Source organism: Oryzias melastigma, linkage group LG22 (genome assembly GCF_002922805.2).
Source record: "Oryzias melastigma strain HK-1 linkage group LG22, ASM292280v2, whole genome shotgun sequence".
In the NCBI taxonomy this organism is placed as follows: domain Eukaryota; kingdom Metazoa; phylum Chordata; class Actinopteri; order Beloniformes; family Adrianichthyidae; genus Oryzias; species Oryzias melastigma.
The window spans coordinates 23,402,369-23,420,208 of NC_050533.1; the positions used below are offsets into that span (position 1 = coordinate 23,402,369).

General features: G+C 39.1%; 1 protein-coding gene across 1 annotated transcript in view; it reads left to right on the top strand.

The window, feature by feature from the left end:
• The window catches only part of gabrb1 (gamma-aminobutyric acid type A receptor subunit beta1), a 33,943-nt gene that overhangs the window by 6,209 nt on the left and 9,894 nt on the right, over nt 1-17,840 (top strand). Inside the window, exons 4-7 of the mRNA XM_024271782.2 lie at nt 7,118-7,338; nt 9,541-9,623; nt 10,777-10,920; nt 13,057-13,209. Of these exons, the coding sequence (XP_024127550.1) occupies nt 7,118-7,338; nt 9,541-9,623; nt 10,777-10,920; nt 13,057-13,209 (601 nt within the window). The remainder of the gene's footprint in view (nt 1-7,117; nt 7,339-9,540; nt 9,624-10,776; nt 10,921-13,056; nt 13,210-17,840) is intronic.

The window sequence follows — 17,840 nt, forward strand, 5'->3', positions numbered from 1 at the left end:
TTAATGTCCCACTTTGATAAAAATCATGGTTTTAGTGTTTTAACAAGTTCTTATGGTATTTTCATGCTTATGGAGGACATAGATGAAGAAAATTAAGATACAAATTGTAATTCAAAGTATTTCTTTTTTCACCCCGTTGTGAATCAGGAGCTGATGAAAAACTGCCGCTCGAAAAAGATTGTATTTGTGGTATACAAAAAACAGTAGGGGACACACAAGCTCTGTGCTCCACGCCATTCTGATGCATCCACTAGTAGACGAATAGCATCATTTCCACTGAGCGGTCCGGTACGGTGAAGAGGAGAGGGACCAGTTTGCAGGCAAGATAGCACCTAAACACAACATTGAGCTCATCATTAGCCGGAAGCGGAAATGTTGCTATTTCAGCCAGAAGCTGAATTTGCGTATCTATACTAGAAGATTTCTAACCTTAACCGTAAACCTTATCCTAGCCCTAACCCTAATCCTTGTCCCCCAATTGACAAATCAATGTTTGGTGGCTCTGCAAACCCTGGAAAGATTGCTGTCCTAGAAACACTCTGAAAACTTACCAGATTGTCGGAAATGGGGACCACAACACACCACTGGTGCCACTGGAGAAGCCCAGAGTAACACCTGGGAATCAAGCCCAGAAGAAGCTCAGATAGAGTGTTTAGGGGCCCAGGACCATGACGCTGCCATACTGGGATCATGGGCTTAGGAGGGGGTCAAAAGGTGAAGTTAGGGATGTTATGGGCCCAGGACCATGAAGCGGGCATACCGGGATCATGGGCCTGGGAGGGTTCAAGAGGTCAATATAGGGTCAAGTGACCAAGACTGGCATCCTGGGGCTGGTCAATTATACTTGGAAATTGGGTCCTGGAAGTTGGCTCACTGACCCCCTCTTGTGGCCAAAATCGGCGATTAACCAGACTGTGGCTCCAGCGGGATCCAGGGCTCCGGCTCCTAGGGCACCCAGATTCTCGTTACATTGACTTATATGGGCTTCAAACAACTCAAGAGAGAAGCGGGGCTTTAGGGCCAATTTACCTGCCCAATAATGAATAAAAACCCAACTTGGACCCCACTTCTCTTAACCCTTACTGTAACCCAACCCGGTTCCAGTGTTTTTCAAGGGGAAGACCGTGAACTTCCTTCAAACTGCTACATGTTAACTATTTTGGCTAATTTAGGACTTTTTTTTAGCTTTTTATGCTATGTAGGAGTTTAGCTAATATTTCAGCTGCATGCTAGCTGTTTTGGCCAACTTAGGCTTCTCCATTTTTTTAAGCTAATTTCGCATGTAACTAGTATTTCAGCTGGCTATTGCTTCAGCATTTTCAGCTATTAGCTTCAGTATTTTCAGCTATCAGCTTCAGCGTTTTTTGCTATCAATTTCAGCATCTTCAGTGGTCAAATTCAGCTTACAGCATTCACACTAGTATTATTGCAGGTAATGCTTTATATCTAATTTTTAGTTAGTTTAAAGCTAATGATGATTAAGATGTGTGTTTTACATCCAGTTTACCCATGACCCGATTAGTCGACTAATCAGAAAAAAATAATCTGTGATTAGTCAACTATTAAAATAATGGTTTGTGGCAGCACTACTAAAAACGCATTTTTCAATCAGATTTTATTAATGTTTTAATAACAAATGTGATCTCAAAATCCTGTCCAGCTTGGACTCTTGAAGCCAAAGTATGAGAAGTGATGCAGTTCCCAACGTGTTACTCAGTCCATCAGCTGACAGGCGGTGACCTTCAGAAGTTCAGAGGCTCCCAGCCTTCCTGTTTTCAGAGCATTGCCTCCCCTGGAGCTGCTGGGAAGTGCCTGCATAGGCATCTTTCTGAACTGCAGCGCTTGTTGGAAAGCTGAGGGGATGTGAGTGGAATCTTAACTCCTACTTTGCAGCTCGGCTTTTACTCAGGAGCACTGATGCATTCTTCTTGCAGGGTTCAGCGCCGCAGCTGGACGAAATCCAACGGCGTAAATATTTATGCTTCGTAGAGGTGGAACGCCTCATTTCGTGTTCTAGCAGAACGAAACAGACAGATCGTAGAGGCCGGTTTGTCATCGTAAAAGGCAGGTTTGTTGGCTTCATCTTCATAGTTTAGTGTAGTTTTCACCACAGAAATATGAGAATCTCTGACATCACCTGGAGGATTCTGAAGGACAAAACCAGCCCTGAAGGTCTGCTATATTGACCAGAGTTGACTCCGCCCACACTATCAAAGTGAGGGCTTTGTTATGTCCACCCGCCTGCCAATCAATGAAACACGCCCCTCATAATGCAGAAACCTTCAATCATCCAGGTGATGTTGGGAGGTTGAATCAGCATCTGGACATGGCGAAACGCTCCAAGAAGAATAGACCTAATGTCCAGATGTTACCGTCAAGACAATCTCACCGTGTTTTCCTTTCAGAGGACAAAACTGTCCTGGTTTCCTGACGAGAGTAATATCGGCTCTTGAAAAGCCGTTTCCCATGAAGAGCAGATTGGACTGTGGCTTCTCCTCTCTGCGTAGAATACTTCAAATCTCTGAGCGGCTGCAGCTTTCTGGGTCACCCCAGCAGGAAATGATGATTTGGCATAAAAATGCATCTTCACTGGGGATCAAACCCCCGGACCTGCTGGTTATTATTTATGCGCAGTTTCCACTGCAGCACAGGCAGCAGAGATGACTAAAAAAGTGTGTTTTAGTGGACTCTTCTGTCCATTCTTATGTTCTCTGCATCCTCAGACCATCCCAAGGTGGATTGTTCCTTTAAAAGACCGGATTTAATTATGGGATGGAAATCAAAAATTTCCCAAACAACAACACTGTGAAAAGAAAAACAATTTTAATTTTGGATGCACAACACACATGAAAGTCTGACGTCACAGAGGTCACCTCTCCTCTGAGTCATGTGACCACAAGGTTAGTCAAAGAAAATGCAGCTGGAGTTTCACAGTTTGAATTTGATCAAATAAGTCAGAAGACTTCAACAACTGAATCTGAAACGTCCCACGCTCTGCTGTGGTTTGCAGGAGTCGAGAAACCATTTGGTAAAGGTAGACGATTTCCATAAAAATGTCTAAATTAATTATCACATTATAAAGAAAAAATGGGCCACCATGAAAACATAGGCTGTCAACGTTAACGCACGTGATTAATTTAATGAAAAAAAAAATTAATTACACTCCCCAAAGCAAACATCTTCCATTCTTTGTCAGACAATCAGGCTTCCATGGCGTGCATTAATTTGTGATAATGCACACTTTGTTGGGCATTATCCGCCATGGTTACTTACAAAATAATTCAACCGATTTTCATTACTTTTTTATTGTTATTTTTTGGGGTTTAGATCACGTCTTCACCAAAAAGCAGACTATTTGACATGTGATCTGGCCCGTTGTCACGGTAACACGACAATGCATCGCTGAACCGGCACTGACCTCGACTGCAGTGGCAAAAGAAAGAAACAACAATGCTGGTCGTCATGATGGGTTAAATAAAACGTCAGTTCAGAAAGAAAGTTCACCTCTTATTGCTTTAACCCTTTAACACCTGAGGCGTCAGCGGTGACGCTTAAGCGCAAAAATGTTTAAATACTGTAAGTTTTCAACCGATAACACAATCGTGTTAACAATTAGAAAATTACAGTAAATCAATGAATATAAACACTGCAGCTCCGATGTTAAAGGGTTAAAGAAGTCTTCACAGTGATATAGAACATTTGAGCTTGAATTTTGGGTGTGCATCATAGGCCTCACGTGTCAAAGTCAAGGCCCGGGGGCCAATCCGGTCCTCTGGGTAATTCTATCCTGCCATCCAGATCATTTTCTTTTATTGTTACTAATGACCCAATGTTATCTTGAGCTTATTTCTAACGTGTATAATTTTGACAAAATGTATTTTTATGGAGAGTATAATACTGAAAGTTATTTAAGGTTTAAGTTGATTTATTCTGGAATAATATTCCTGCCTTTTTATTATTCATAATTATGTTAAAAAGTTACAGTTTTAAAGTTTTAAAAATTGGCATTCTGCTAGATTTTTGGATTATTTTGGAGTTTAACTAATTAAATATTTCAGCTACATGCTAACTCTTTTGGCTAATGTAGTTTTTTTTTTTTGGGGGGGGGGGGTATTTTAGAGTTTATCTAACAGATAAATGCTAGCTGTTTTGGCTAATTTAGGCTTTTTTTCTGTTTTTTTTTTTAGGGTGTTTTGGAATTTAGCTAATATTTCAGCTACATGCTAGCTTTTTTGGCTTTTCTTTTTAAGTTTTTTAGGCTGTTTTAGAGTTAGGCTAATATTTACATGCTAGCTCTTTTGGATAAAATCATTTTTTTTCGTTTTTTAAGATATTTTGAAGTTTAGCTATTTTTTCCAGCTACATGCTAGCTGTTTTGGCTAACCTAATTTTTTAAGGCTAATTTTGCATTTAGCTAATATTTTAGCTGGCTATCAGCTTCAGCATTTTCAGCTATCAACTTAAGGGTTACATGACCAAATTACATGATAATTGCAGGTAGAGCTATAAATCTAGTTCATAATGATGTAAAAAAGTTACGGTTTTAAAAATGTAGTTTTAGAGTGTTCAATAAATGTTTATCCTGTTCGACCCGTGACCTAAGGTGTGTTGTGGAGATAGGCCCCTTTTGTGATTGAGTTTGACCCTCCTACCATAGTCATATATTATGCATGGACATCCACCAGCCAATCAGAATGGAATATTCCCCTGGGCCATACTAGTTTATTGAAAGTGCAGAAACACAATATTTATTTCTTATTTCTGTATGTCAGTATCTTTGTAGTATTACTGCAGACATAAAAGTCTTTCTGTCCTATTCTTCTATATTTTGGCCCCCTGTGCGTTTGAGTTTGACACCCCGGCTCTACGGTGTCCACCGGCTGACTGGCTAGCGTAGCGAGCCAGCCCACTGAGTCCCCACTTAAGCCAATGTGTGCATTAACAAGTGGGGTAACCATGGAAACTGCAGACTAACCCATTCGAGGCCCACTTGGCCTTGCTGGCTGGGAACCCCAACCTTGTTTGAAACTCGTTAAAACACAGATTGGGATTTTGACAGAGCGCTGTGTACCTCTCAAAATCGCTTCGACATCAGCAAACACAACCAGAATAATTCATAGAAAATACAGTTTCTAAAAAACATTTCTTCAACATTTGTATGTGATTTTAGTCTTTAGATGTTTATCAAAACTGTCTATAAGTGAACCATTAAAGAAGTAATTTGATAGATATTTTACCCTAAAAAATAGATTAATACAACTACTGAGGGCGCAATGTTATAATTCACTCGGCCTGCTCAGTCTGCCGCTGGTGGTTTGATCTGACTGAAGCTGCAGGACCGTTAGCATGTTCATTTTGTTCTTCACTCCGCTCAACGTCTCATGAAAATAGCTGTGACTGTCAGTGTTTTATCAAAATTCAGCCATGGAACCTTCAGTGACTGTGGTGAAGAAAAACATCAGCAGAAGTTCTCACAGCCTGCACGGTCTCCATGAAGCAGGAGGTCCTGATGCTGCAGAGCAGACCATCACGCCGCCGCAGAGGCGTCGCAGAGGAGAAGGTTCTCCTGTGTGAGGAGAGAGGAGGAACTGGAGCATCACTGCTCCACAATAGCTGACACATCCTAGCTGCTCCAGCAGCTTCCAAAAGAAGGGCAGGGACCAGAGGAGGACCCCTCCTCCCTGCACACCCCCGTCTGACCTGAGCACACCGCCTCGCTGGCCCGTTAACAGCTGCAGCAGCTTTGGGGGTTTCACAGAGATGTTTTTTAGAGAAATAATTTGGAAAGTTTTTCCTTGTAAATCCTAATTTCAGGTTACGAGTGTGACATTAGGGTATCAGAGACAAATGTAGAGCAGTCATTTAGTGGCTGTTGTGCTAGAAAGAGCCTTTGAACCTGAAGAGGTTTTTGGTTTAGACCAAAGCTGAATTAATTATTAAAAACAATTTCCCTTTTCGTATTTTATTTGTGCTTGTTTCATTTTTTATGCTATGATTCAGAATTGTTCTGTTTGTAAATCTTGTCTAGCAGGAACTGCACATGGTTGGAGCAGGCGTAAGCGCTCCAAAGTGAAGATAACTGTACAGATAGGAAACAAGCTGAATTCAAATACAATCTTGTAACCTGGATCTTCACACTTTAACAGTTTGGGTCTGGAATTCTGTCAGAGAATTTTATCTTCATAGTGTTAGTCACCATCTCGCCAGTCCTGACCTGCTTCTGTTTTCCCTCTGCCAGTATGAGAGTCAGCTGATTAGCTGCTGACATGAGAAAGGTGCTGATTGGTCAATCATTTCTGTTTAAATATTCCTGCCAAAAGTTCAGGTTGTAATTTGAATTTGGGTCATTAGATCTGTAGGGGTGTGCGTGTGTGTGTGTGTGTGTGTGTGTGTGTGTGTATCTGTAGTAAAAGAAAAGAGCAAAAATTCTAAAACCTTCTTCCTGTGTAATATGCTGTTATGAGGATTTGAACATTTATAAAGATCATGCAACACACAATGTTTTTTGTCTATGTGTTTTTTTCTCTGTGTGCACTTGTGTGTGTGTGTCTGTAGTAAAAGAAAAAAGAGTGAAAATTATAAACACTTCTTCTTGTGTATATGTTGTAATGAGGACTTAGACATTTATATAAATCATAAATGTTTTTGTCTGTGTGTATTTCTCTGTGTATGTGGCTGTGTGTGTGTGTGGACATGTAATAAAAGAAAACAAAGCAAAAATTCAGAACACTTCTTCTTGTGTATATGCCATTATGAGGACTTGAAAATTGAAAAAGATTATAAATTTTTTGTCTATGTGTGTTTCTCTGTGTGTGGGGTGTGTGTGTGTGTGTGTACATGTAATGAAAGAAAACAAAGCAAAAATTTAAAACACTTCTTCCTGTGTATACGCTGTTATGAGGACTTGAAAATTTATAAAGATCATAAACCTATTTTTGTCCATTTCCTTATCTCTCTCTCTCTCTGTGTGTGTATGTGTTTACTTGTATGAAAAAAGAGAAAAGCATAAATCCACTCACACTTGTATCAACACTTGTTCCTGTATGTGTGCTGTAATGAGGACCTGAAATTTTGTAAATACCAAAAACTTTTTTTGTGCTGATTCTCTGTTTCTCAGGACTACACCATCACCATGTACTTTCAGCAGTCCTGGAGAGACAAGCGCCTGTCCTACACCGGCATCCCTCTCAACCTGACACTCGACAACCGAGTCGCCGATCAGCTCTGGGTCCCCGACACCTACTTCATCAACGACAAGAAGTCTTTTGTCCACGGGGTGACGGTGAAGAACCGGATGATCCGACTGCACCCTGATGGCACCGTGCTCTACGGCCTCAGGTAAGAGACGTCACCTGGAGATCCAGCAGCACGACAGGAAATAGATTTAGACATTGAGAATGAATAGAGAAGTAAAAGCAGCTGCAACAACCATTTTGAATCTCAGTGGATTTTCAGTGTTGTTATTAAAGATACCGATAATGGGCGTGGCCTAAACCAGATTCTCCTCTGACACAGAAATATGCTAACTAACACACTCAGCAGACAGGATATGAAGATACTCTCACAGTTATGCATCTGTACGCTGTATTGGTGTGTTTGTGTGTGTTTGTGTCTGGGCCGTACGGTGGTGCGGTGGCCCGCGATGAAAGTTGTGTTTTGGAGTTAGGTCCCGTGTGCGATTGACTCTGACTCTCCTATCTTAGTGATGCTGACACAGTGAATAACAAATTGCTAAAGCAGGACTATACAGACGAATCTTCCTTCAACATTTACTGATGCTTTTTTTCCCACCAAATACAAAACACAGAAACAAGTTTTTCTTGTATGTATAGCTGATTACACTGTAATCAACCTGTGGAGATATTTGTTTCTGTGTTGGTGTTTTCTATTGATCTGTGAGTACCTAAACCACCATCAGCCGAGTGATTATTATGGGGGATTATCATGGTTAGGATGCCGTTTGTTTCCATGAGCAGCAACATTTATTCTGAAAAGATTTGCTCAATTTAAATAGGTTAATATTTGTTTATTCAGCCTCTGCTCAGAAAAATAAACAAAAACAGTGTGTTGAAAGGAAAAGCCACATAAATATGCGTGACAGTCCTGTTTCCTTACTCCGTCATTTGCACAAAAAATATTCTTTGTAGAATTAAAAGTTCCTCTGCTCATCAATAATTCAGGATTCAAAGATTAAGTTCAGTAAAAACTTGATAAAAAAAGCAGACTGCAGCCTCCTTTCATCCCTTCTCTCTACTTAGTTTGCGTTTTCTGCTCAAATCTGCAGTCAATGCAGCAGTTTCATAATTTATGTGGCTCTTCATGATGTACACATCCATCCCAGGACGCGGATTGACAGCCGCAGAAATGTAAAAGCTTGGAGCACGATGAATATTTATCATTTTGGGGCCTTTTCCTAACTCTGGGATATGTGAGAGCTGCAGCTGAAGTTCATTTTGTGAAAACCTTCTGCTCAAACATTCCAGGAACTTTGCAAAATAAGACAAGTAATGTAAACTATTGCTATGTATGGATCAGACAACTATGATGTGTTTGTAAAATAAACCTCTAAAGCAGGGGTGACAAACTCAGTCGTACAGGGAGCCAAAATCCAAAATACACCTTAGGTAACGGGCCGAAGAGGAGAAACACTTTAAAAATACATTTTTAAAACTTTAAAACCATACGTTTTTAACATAATTATGAACTAGATATACGTATATCATTATCTGTGATAATGCTAGTGTGAATGCTGTAAACTGTAAGATGCTGAAACTGATAGCTAAAAACGCTGAAGCTGATAGCTGAAAACAATGAAGCTGATAGCTAAAAACGCTGAAAGTGATAGCCAGCAATAATAATAATAACTTTCATTATTTTACCCTCCATAAAAATATATTTTGTCAAAATTATACAAGTTAGCTAGCTATATTGGCTTTTTAACTAGGATGTTTTCAAGAAATTGTATTTTTAAATATGTTTAATATTCTCTGGAGATTTTTACTATTGTATTTTTTATTATTTTTCAATTGTTTTTTTTTATTTTTTTATTTATTTTTTTATTATCTCATATTTGGTGTGTAGTCTTGGCACTGTACGTGTATTGATCCTGTTCACCTATTGGACTACAAGTCCGGAATAAATCCTATCTATCTATCTATAAATCTATCTATCTATCTATCTATCTATCATCTATCTATCTATCTATCTATCTATCTATCTATCTATCTATCTATCTATCTAAGTTTTTAGAAATAAGCGGAAGAAGATAATATCAGGCGATTAATAACAATAAAATAAAATCATCTGGAGGGCCGGATTCGGCCCCCGGGCCTCGACTTGGACATGTGTGCTCTTATGATTAAAAAAAATGATTGTATACGCCGACATACGTCATGAAGAGCATGGACTCCAACCCTGAAGCACCATCTGTGAGGTGATGGTGCTAATCAACATGCCGTCATGCTGACAACAAGAACTCTTCCTGCTTCCATGTTCTTCCATTCCTCCTGTTGCTAACATCAAGCCGGTTGTTTCTTCTAGGATCACTACGACAGCTGCCTGCATGATGGACCTGCGCAGATACCCTCTGGATGAGCAGAACTGCACTCTGGAAATTGAGAGCTGTGAGTCATTTATAGTTTATGTCCAAATCTTTGGTTTATGAATTATTATTAAGGTTCAATATTTCTGTTTCCACGTGTCATTTTTGCCAAAAGAATAAAAGTAAAAGGCCATATTAGCTACTGAAAAACATTTAACCCCTTCATTCTCTTCAGTGTCTTTTTTCCATTCAAGGTGATACAAAATTAAGTGAAGCCCTGGATTAAATAGTGCGTTGAGAATGATCAAAATACAGCACGAAGGGATTAAATTACTGGATGAATTCTTAATTACCACAATACATTTAACAAAGTAGTCATTAAAATCACTGAAATAAAAGCATAAAAGAGTAAAACATAAGTATTAAGAGTAAAACTTTAGTCAATGCCTCACTCTGTGTGAAGTATTGTTTGTATCACTCTTCCTGCATTACTGAGCGTTTCTATCTGGATCTGATCTTCTGTTTCTGATCCTGCTTATGTTCTGATTGCCTGCTGCCTGCCCTGACCCTCGTCTGGACTCCTCTATTCTTGGATGACCCCATGCTCGTGATTGACCTCTGCCTGTCTGACCCTGATTTAGCTTTGTGGACTTTTAGCTGTGCTTAGTTCCTGTCTGAATTAATAATTCTGCTGCATGTGGAAGCAGCTGTTTGTGTTAATATCCATATATTATATCTTACCTTTAGCACACTAAAGAACACATTATTTATAAGACCCCTCCATCTCTGAAGCTCTGCCTTTTGCTCGTTGTGGGTGTCGCCCATTTCATGATGTCAACCTGGAGCTGGTGTAGGCACCAGATGTGTTCACCCTGTGGTTTACCACAGTGATGAATGCCAGACGGAATGGAGGGAAAACCTGCTGACATGGTCCTCCTGGACTGACTGTTGAGTTTCCATCGTTAGGTCACCAGCAGGAGTGAAGGGGTACATTGGAGCTTCAGATGAAGAAATCTAGTTTCTGTCAGGAAACAGGCTGTTGATTTCACCTGAGAGCTAAAGGAGAACAGCCCCAGCATCAGATGGGTTCATCCAACTGATGAACAGTTGGTGTCATAAATTCAGGTCAACACGCTCGTCCCAATTCAGGCTTCACCCCCTCATATGCAAGACAGGAGAAAAGAGTATTTTGAGAGTATTTCAGGGTCATGCCCTTTCTTCCTTTCTCCCTATAGATGGGTACACCACAGACGACATTGAGTTCTACTGGCAGGGCGGCAGCAACGCCGGCTCCGTCACCGGGGTGGAGAACATCGAGCTGCCCCAATTCTCCATCATCGACTATCAAACCCTCTCCACCAAAGCTGTGTTTGCCACAGGTAAAGGTCACAGCATCACTTCCTGTAAGACCATCACAGATGTGAACACATCTGCTGTTTTAATCAGAAAATTTAGCTTGAAGCAGTTTTAGATTGTTTTGCAATTTTGATATTTTTTAGCTTTAGCAAATGTTTCAGCCTTTGAAGCACTTTCTGTGCGGATTTTTATCCTTTTTTTGTTTGGGTGACAAACATGCAGACTGTTGTGCAAAGTTGCTGGTCTTCAAAAAAGGAAATATAGAGGTAAATGTGTTCTTTAAATCAGGGGGTCAAAGTCAATCACACAAGGGGCCAGAATCCAAAACACACCTTTGGTCACAAGCCGAACATTTAGTGAACACTCTAAAACTACATTTTTAAACTTTAAATATTTTTTAAAACTTTCCTCATCATTAAACAGCTAGCATGTAGCTGAAATATTAGCTAAACTCAACAATAGCCTAAATCTTGGTAAATGCAAAAATAGTCCAAAAAGCTAGCAGATTTTTAACAGTAACTTTTTAACACAATTATAAACTAGATATATAGCATTACCTGTGATAATTCTAGTGTGAATGCTGTAAGAGGAATTTGGCCGCTGAAAATGCTAGTGCTGATAGCTGAAGATGCTGAAATTGATAGCTAAAAACACTGAAGCTGATAGCTGAAAATGCTGAAGCTAATAGGTGGAAATGCTGAAGCTGATAGCCAGCTAAAATATTAGATAAATGCCAAATTAGCCTAAAAAACTAAAAAAAAAAAAGATTTAGATAAGCAAAAAAGCTAGCATGTAGTTGAAAAAATATCTTGACTTCCAATTAACATAAAAAACAGAAAAAAGCCTAAATTAGCCAAAATATCTAGCATGTAGCTGACATATTAGCTAAACTCCAAAACAGCCACAAAAAAATGTAAAAAACCTAAATAACCCAAACAGCTAGCATGTAGCTGTAATATAAGCTTAACTCCAAAATATCCTAAATTTTAGTAAATGCAAAAATAGTCCGAAAAGCTAGAAGAATGACAATTTTTAAAACTTTAAAACCGTAAATTTTAACTTAATTACGAATAATAAAAAGACAGGACTATTATTCCAGAATAAATCAACTTAAACCTTAAACAATTTTCAATATTTTACTCTCTATAAAAATATATTTTGTCAAAATTATACAAGTTAGAAATGAGGAAATGAGCGCAAGATAACATCAGGTCATTAATAACAATAAAATAAAATGATCTGGAGGGCCGGATCCGGCCCCCGGGCCTTGACTTTGACACATGCGCTTTAACGTGTGTTCAGTTTTACACATAGTCATCACCCAGAGTAAAAGGTGAAGGTACTGTGAGCTGACCAATGAGAAAGCTAACTGTTCATGTGACCAATCAACGCTTACAGGAGTTCCGATTGGTCTGCTGTTTTAAAGTCCCCCTTGTGCATGTGGCCCCTCCCACAAGTCAAATTGTCCCTTTTGAATAAATTTATTGGGTATAGAAAATATCTTCCCCTGCAAGAGGCAGACTTGTGCTGGTGTTGTTGCATTTATTTTGGTTTTTGCTTGTTTAAACTGTTTGCTTGCTGCTTGGGAGTGTGAAATAAAGTTACACAATTTCACATGACACATGTGTGCAAAATATGAATGCAGACCTTGAAGCAACAGATTTACCTCCAGGGGGAAACTTAACAGGAAAAACCCTAAAAAGAACCAGACTCTGGGAGAGGGTTCACCTGCTTTAGCTTCAGGGAGAACAAGACAGAAAAAAAAACTGGAGCCAAGGCAAATTGAAGATGAGTGAGACCAGTTGTTTTTGCTATTGGTTCTTCGCAGCAACATTTCCACTCGCAACTTAAAAGCAAATTTCTAATGAACCCCTGCTGCTCTGCAGAAACTATGTCCCAGAAAACGACAGTTTTTTTTATTATTTTAGCTAAAGACGATGTAATCATAATTAAAGACCACTAGAAATGCTCTAAAATAGAATAAAAGATGATCAAAGTGGGTCTTTAATGTTGTTTTTTTCTCTTTCTGAAAAAATCAATTTTCTTCCCATCCTCTTCATTCCCATCTGAAGTCACAGGTTTGCTGGAGCCTATCCTGCTACCCTCCTGAAAAAACTTAGTTATACTAATATACTAATACTTTTTTTCTCATTTTACAGGTTCTTATCCACGTCTGTCACTTAGCTTCAAGCTAAAGAGGAACATTGGTTACTTCATCCTGCAGACCTACATGCCCTCCACCCTGATCACCATCCTGTCCTGGGTCTCCTTTTGGATAAACTACGACGCTTCTGCTGCCAGGGTCGCCTTAGGTCAGTAACTTGGTCAAAGGGAAAAACTAAATTGCACCTCAAGCTTTTCCAAGTCACAGAGGTGTGTGATTTACACAACCTAGCACAGCGAGAAATGTGACGCAGCAAAATCAGTGCTCACAGCTCTAAAGTGCTGGAGGAATGTTAATGCTCAAATTCAAATGCAAAACTGACACTGATCATTAAAGAAGCCAAACGGAAGGAATGACTCAGCAAATCATCAATACATCACTGTTTGATTCTTAAAGTGTTCTTCAAATGTAACATCTTTCTAACATTTGTTTGAAGCTCAAACTAAAACCTTCTTTTCTGTAAAGAGTTTTTACCTTAATTCAAGAATGAATGCATCCAACAGTGATGTTTAACAGATCAACTATTAATGTAATGTAATATAATATAATATAATATAATATAATATAATATAATATAATATAATATAATATAATATAATATAATATAATATAATATAATATAACATATTATAATACATTTATACAATATATATTTTCTATTGGCAAAGTAGCTTTTTTGCTAAAAACTACTTTGAACTAATTCTGCTGTATAAAATGAAGAGGTAACTAAGGCTTGAGCTCTCAGCAGGACGTTCTGTGTACTATGTCTGGTACGGTTCAGTTCACCTGCAGTCCAAATACTATGGCGTCAAATTTACGTCATAAGTCTCACGCAGGCGTATTACAAACTCCACGGGCATAAACCAAACTCCACGCGAGCAAATTGTGTCGAAATGCTTACACAGGCGCAGAAATGCTTCCACGGGCGTAGCACAGGGACACAGGAGCACCCGTGGGACGTTTATTACGAGCGTGGAGTTTGGTTTATGCCCGTGGAGTTTGTAATACGCCCGCGTGAGACTCATGACGTAAATTTGACGCCATAGAACACAAACTGGTCCTGATCAAGCTGGACTCTAGATATCATCAGCCTTTTAAGGACTCGTGAGCTGTGGTAGCCGGGTATTCAGGGCAGCTGTGGAAATCAGGATAAAAGTCATGAGCTGCTGACAAACTCACATTATATCCAAATTCCCTCACTCCTCTCCAACCCCCAAAAGACTACACAATGCAGGACTATCTAGTGCTCCAGATTCTGAAGCAATTTGGGGACATGCTCAATCCCTTTTCTAAAAGACTAATGTGATGGAGCTGATTTGATGAAATAAAGGCCTGATAAATATGAACCTTTTACAAATACTAATTCATCCATTGTGTTCTGAAGATTAAAACATGGAGGATTTATAAAAAAATATATACATTTTTGAAATGATAACACAAACAAAATTCATTGTGGTCTATTTTTTACCAATCTAGAAAGGACTGATGGACACTGGCACTAATTTCTAGGGCTTTGGAATTGTAGATTCAGACACCCTGACAAATGGCTAATGCGTTATATCCTGCATCAGTGAGGGACTTTGGCCAATGCCCAAGAAATGCAGATTTTTTTTATTTTTTCATATTTGGGCGGACACATTCAGGATTAAAAAGGTGAAATGTCTATAACCATTTTCAGGAAACAGACTGGCTTAACCCTCTGACTCGGAAAGACTTGCTATTTTCCCCCAAAATCCACGGATTATAAAGTATATCGAGAAAAAGCTGCGCGCCGCGGTCTGTGTCTGTCTTTGTTTACATCCGTCTGTGGTGTCGGCCCAACATCCAATCAAATTAGGGCCACGTTTGATTGATCTGACAGTCCAACCAATCACATTGTACATCATCACCCACAAAGTAAAGTGCACATCACTGGTCTGTAGTGAGGGGATTTAAAGGGACCATACCATGAAAAAACAACTTTTTGAGCTTTTAAGTGTATTTTAATGTTCATTCCTCACATAAAGAACTCCAAAGTGGTATTTTGATTCATTTATGCATTTCTGAGTTATCCTCTACAAACTGCGGTCTTGGTAGCAGCCCCTCCCATACCCACGAAAACGAGCGGGTCCTCACATGCTGATGTCACAGAGTGAGACCGCCCCTTTTAGGAAGAGTATGCTCTGATAGCTCCGCCCCCAGTCTAACACCAACACCCAAGTTCTCCACAGAGCTAATGATGATCAGCATAAAACTTTCATTTTAGATGCAGAATATCGTATATCTTCCAGCTGTGTCCTGTCTTCAATAAATTCCAGCTCAAACAGTTTGTTACTTTAGATGCGGGGCTCCTTTAAGACCCCCCATTGGGCACAGTCGTTGAGTGTATTTTTTTGTGAACCAGTGTAGCGATGGCTGGGCCTACTAAGGGCAGATATATGGTATGTGGATCCATCCTTGAAAAAAATTGATATTTATTTTTGAAGGAAAAATCAAATACACACTGCTGGCTCTAGAATGAAATCAAATGGGCGGCAGCCACACGCAGCAGCAGGCGGAGCCTCAGGAATCGAGTTGTTTTACTTCCGGATAGGACAGAAAACTAAAGAAAATAACTGGTAGTATTTCATAAATGTGTTTTTCAGTGTTTCAAATGTAATATATGATCATATATACATGGATATAATTCACTCTGAAAGGCTTAAGAAAATCATGGTATGACCCCTTAAATATCCAGACTACCCTGGTTCCCTGCCATCTCCATCTTACCACATTTCAAATGTGGTTAACAGTGTTTTTGTTATAGAGAAATTATTTTGGATTTTTGAAGTGGAGATGCATCAACTCAGTGGGAATTTAGCTAAAATCCTTGCAAAATACAGTTCTTAAAGGCACACATGATCTGTGTAATTAATATTACATTGTTTTTTAAATGACTTGAAAGGACTTGAAACATTAATAGTAGGACTTGTGACTCGACTTGAGACTTGTAGGTAGTGACTTGTGACTCGACTTGGGACTTGAGTGCTTTTGACTTGGGACTTGACTCGGACTTGAGGACAAAGACTTGGGACTTGCAAAACAATGACTTGGTCCCACCTCTGCTACCAGAGCACGAGCTTGGTCCTGGCTGCTGGAGGGGGTCTGGTTGTAGAACGACACGATTACATGGAGAGTTTTTGCAGATGCAGCTGCAAACCTCCTGTACAAATGCTGAAGGCTTTGAATTGATGACAACAACCAAACAGCAATATCTGCAAAAAGCCTAAATGTAGTACTGTAGTTCCTCTACCAGACCCCGTCTGTTCCCTGGCTAAACCTTGAAATTCTGTCTATATCAGGGCTCTAGACTAACTTTTTGTACTGGTTGCACCGGTGAGCCCCACTTTATTTTCTTTTTTTCCAGCACAACAGTTTGGTGCACATACCTTTGACTACATTGCATTTAACAGCACTTTTACAAGGTCCCTTTCCTTTGTATTTGCTGTCAATATCTGCATTAAGACTTGAACATGATTAACTTACAAACTGGTAAACATGAAGCTCATTATTTGAAACACAATTCTACAATAATGACAAACGACTAAATTTATATAGTATATAAAAATTAATAAATGCGCAGTTTGAAAAAGCTTAAATTTGTGACAGCAAGTGAAATGGGTGGAGCCTAAGTCTCCTTGCTCTGCTCCATTCTGAAGCATCCACTTGTAGACAAACAGATCCATGAACATCTTTGTTTTCCTGGTCAGCTGGAATCTGGATCAGAACTGTTCGTCTGCATACAAATGATATTGCTCATCTTCTTTGTTGCAAGCTAATGTTAGCTTGGGGGTGTGAGGGGCTGTAAGCTAGCGGGAGAGCGAGTAAACAAAGATTTCCTGAGATATCAGCGTTAGGTTTACTTCACACCAACAGCCCCGCCCACAACTAAGAGGTGAATTTCTAATGAGCTCCTGTCGCTCTGCAGAAACTATGACCTAGAAAATGACAAGTTTTTAGATTTTGCCTAAAACAACAGAATCATAATGAAAAGAACTTTAAAACACTTTAAAAACAAATCAAATATAGTTTAAAATACTTCACAGAGCTAAAGCTTAAAAAACCCCAAAACATTTAAACGCTTTGTGATCAGTACAGAGCCATTCATTTTAGTTTTTTTCTGATTTTCTCTTATTTTTTTTAAACATTATCTTTTTCATTTTTTTAGAATCATTTTTTTTTGTGGATTTTTTTCTAAAACTTTGTTTTTTTATTATTCGATTTTCATTTTTATTGTCATTAAGATCTTTATAAGGTTTTGCGGTGATTAATTTCTTTATGTGATCTAAGTTATGCTTTTGTACATCTCTTCCAAATAAATAATCTTAACCTCTCAACATCATCCGTATCTTCTAATATAGAATATATGATTTGCTTCACTTCCTTTAAATGAAAAGTAATCTGCCAATAAAACCAGTAGAATTTGTCTTAGTAAGATTTATTAAAATAAGTTATGTCCTGCTCTCTTAAAACTAAATTTAAGATTTAACCCTTTAACACCTGAGGCGTCGCCAATGAGGCTTAAACACAAAATCATTAACGTACTATAACTTTTCAACCGGTAACACGATCAATGTGATTCCAGTAGATTCTGAAGGAGATTCTGTCGCAGGACCAAAAGCCACTGATTGGGGTTTTTCTGGTGCCAAAGCAGCTCTTTGGTTTTGGTTTCTGTTCCTAATTGGTTCCAGTTTTGGTACTTCGCTACCCGCCCCGCGCTCCCTATGGAGAGAGAAGAGCTGATCTACAACTAGAATCTCA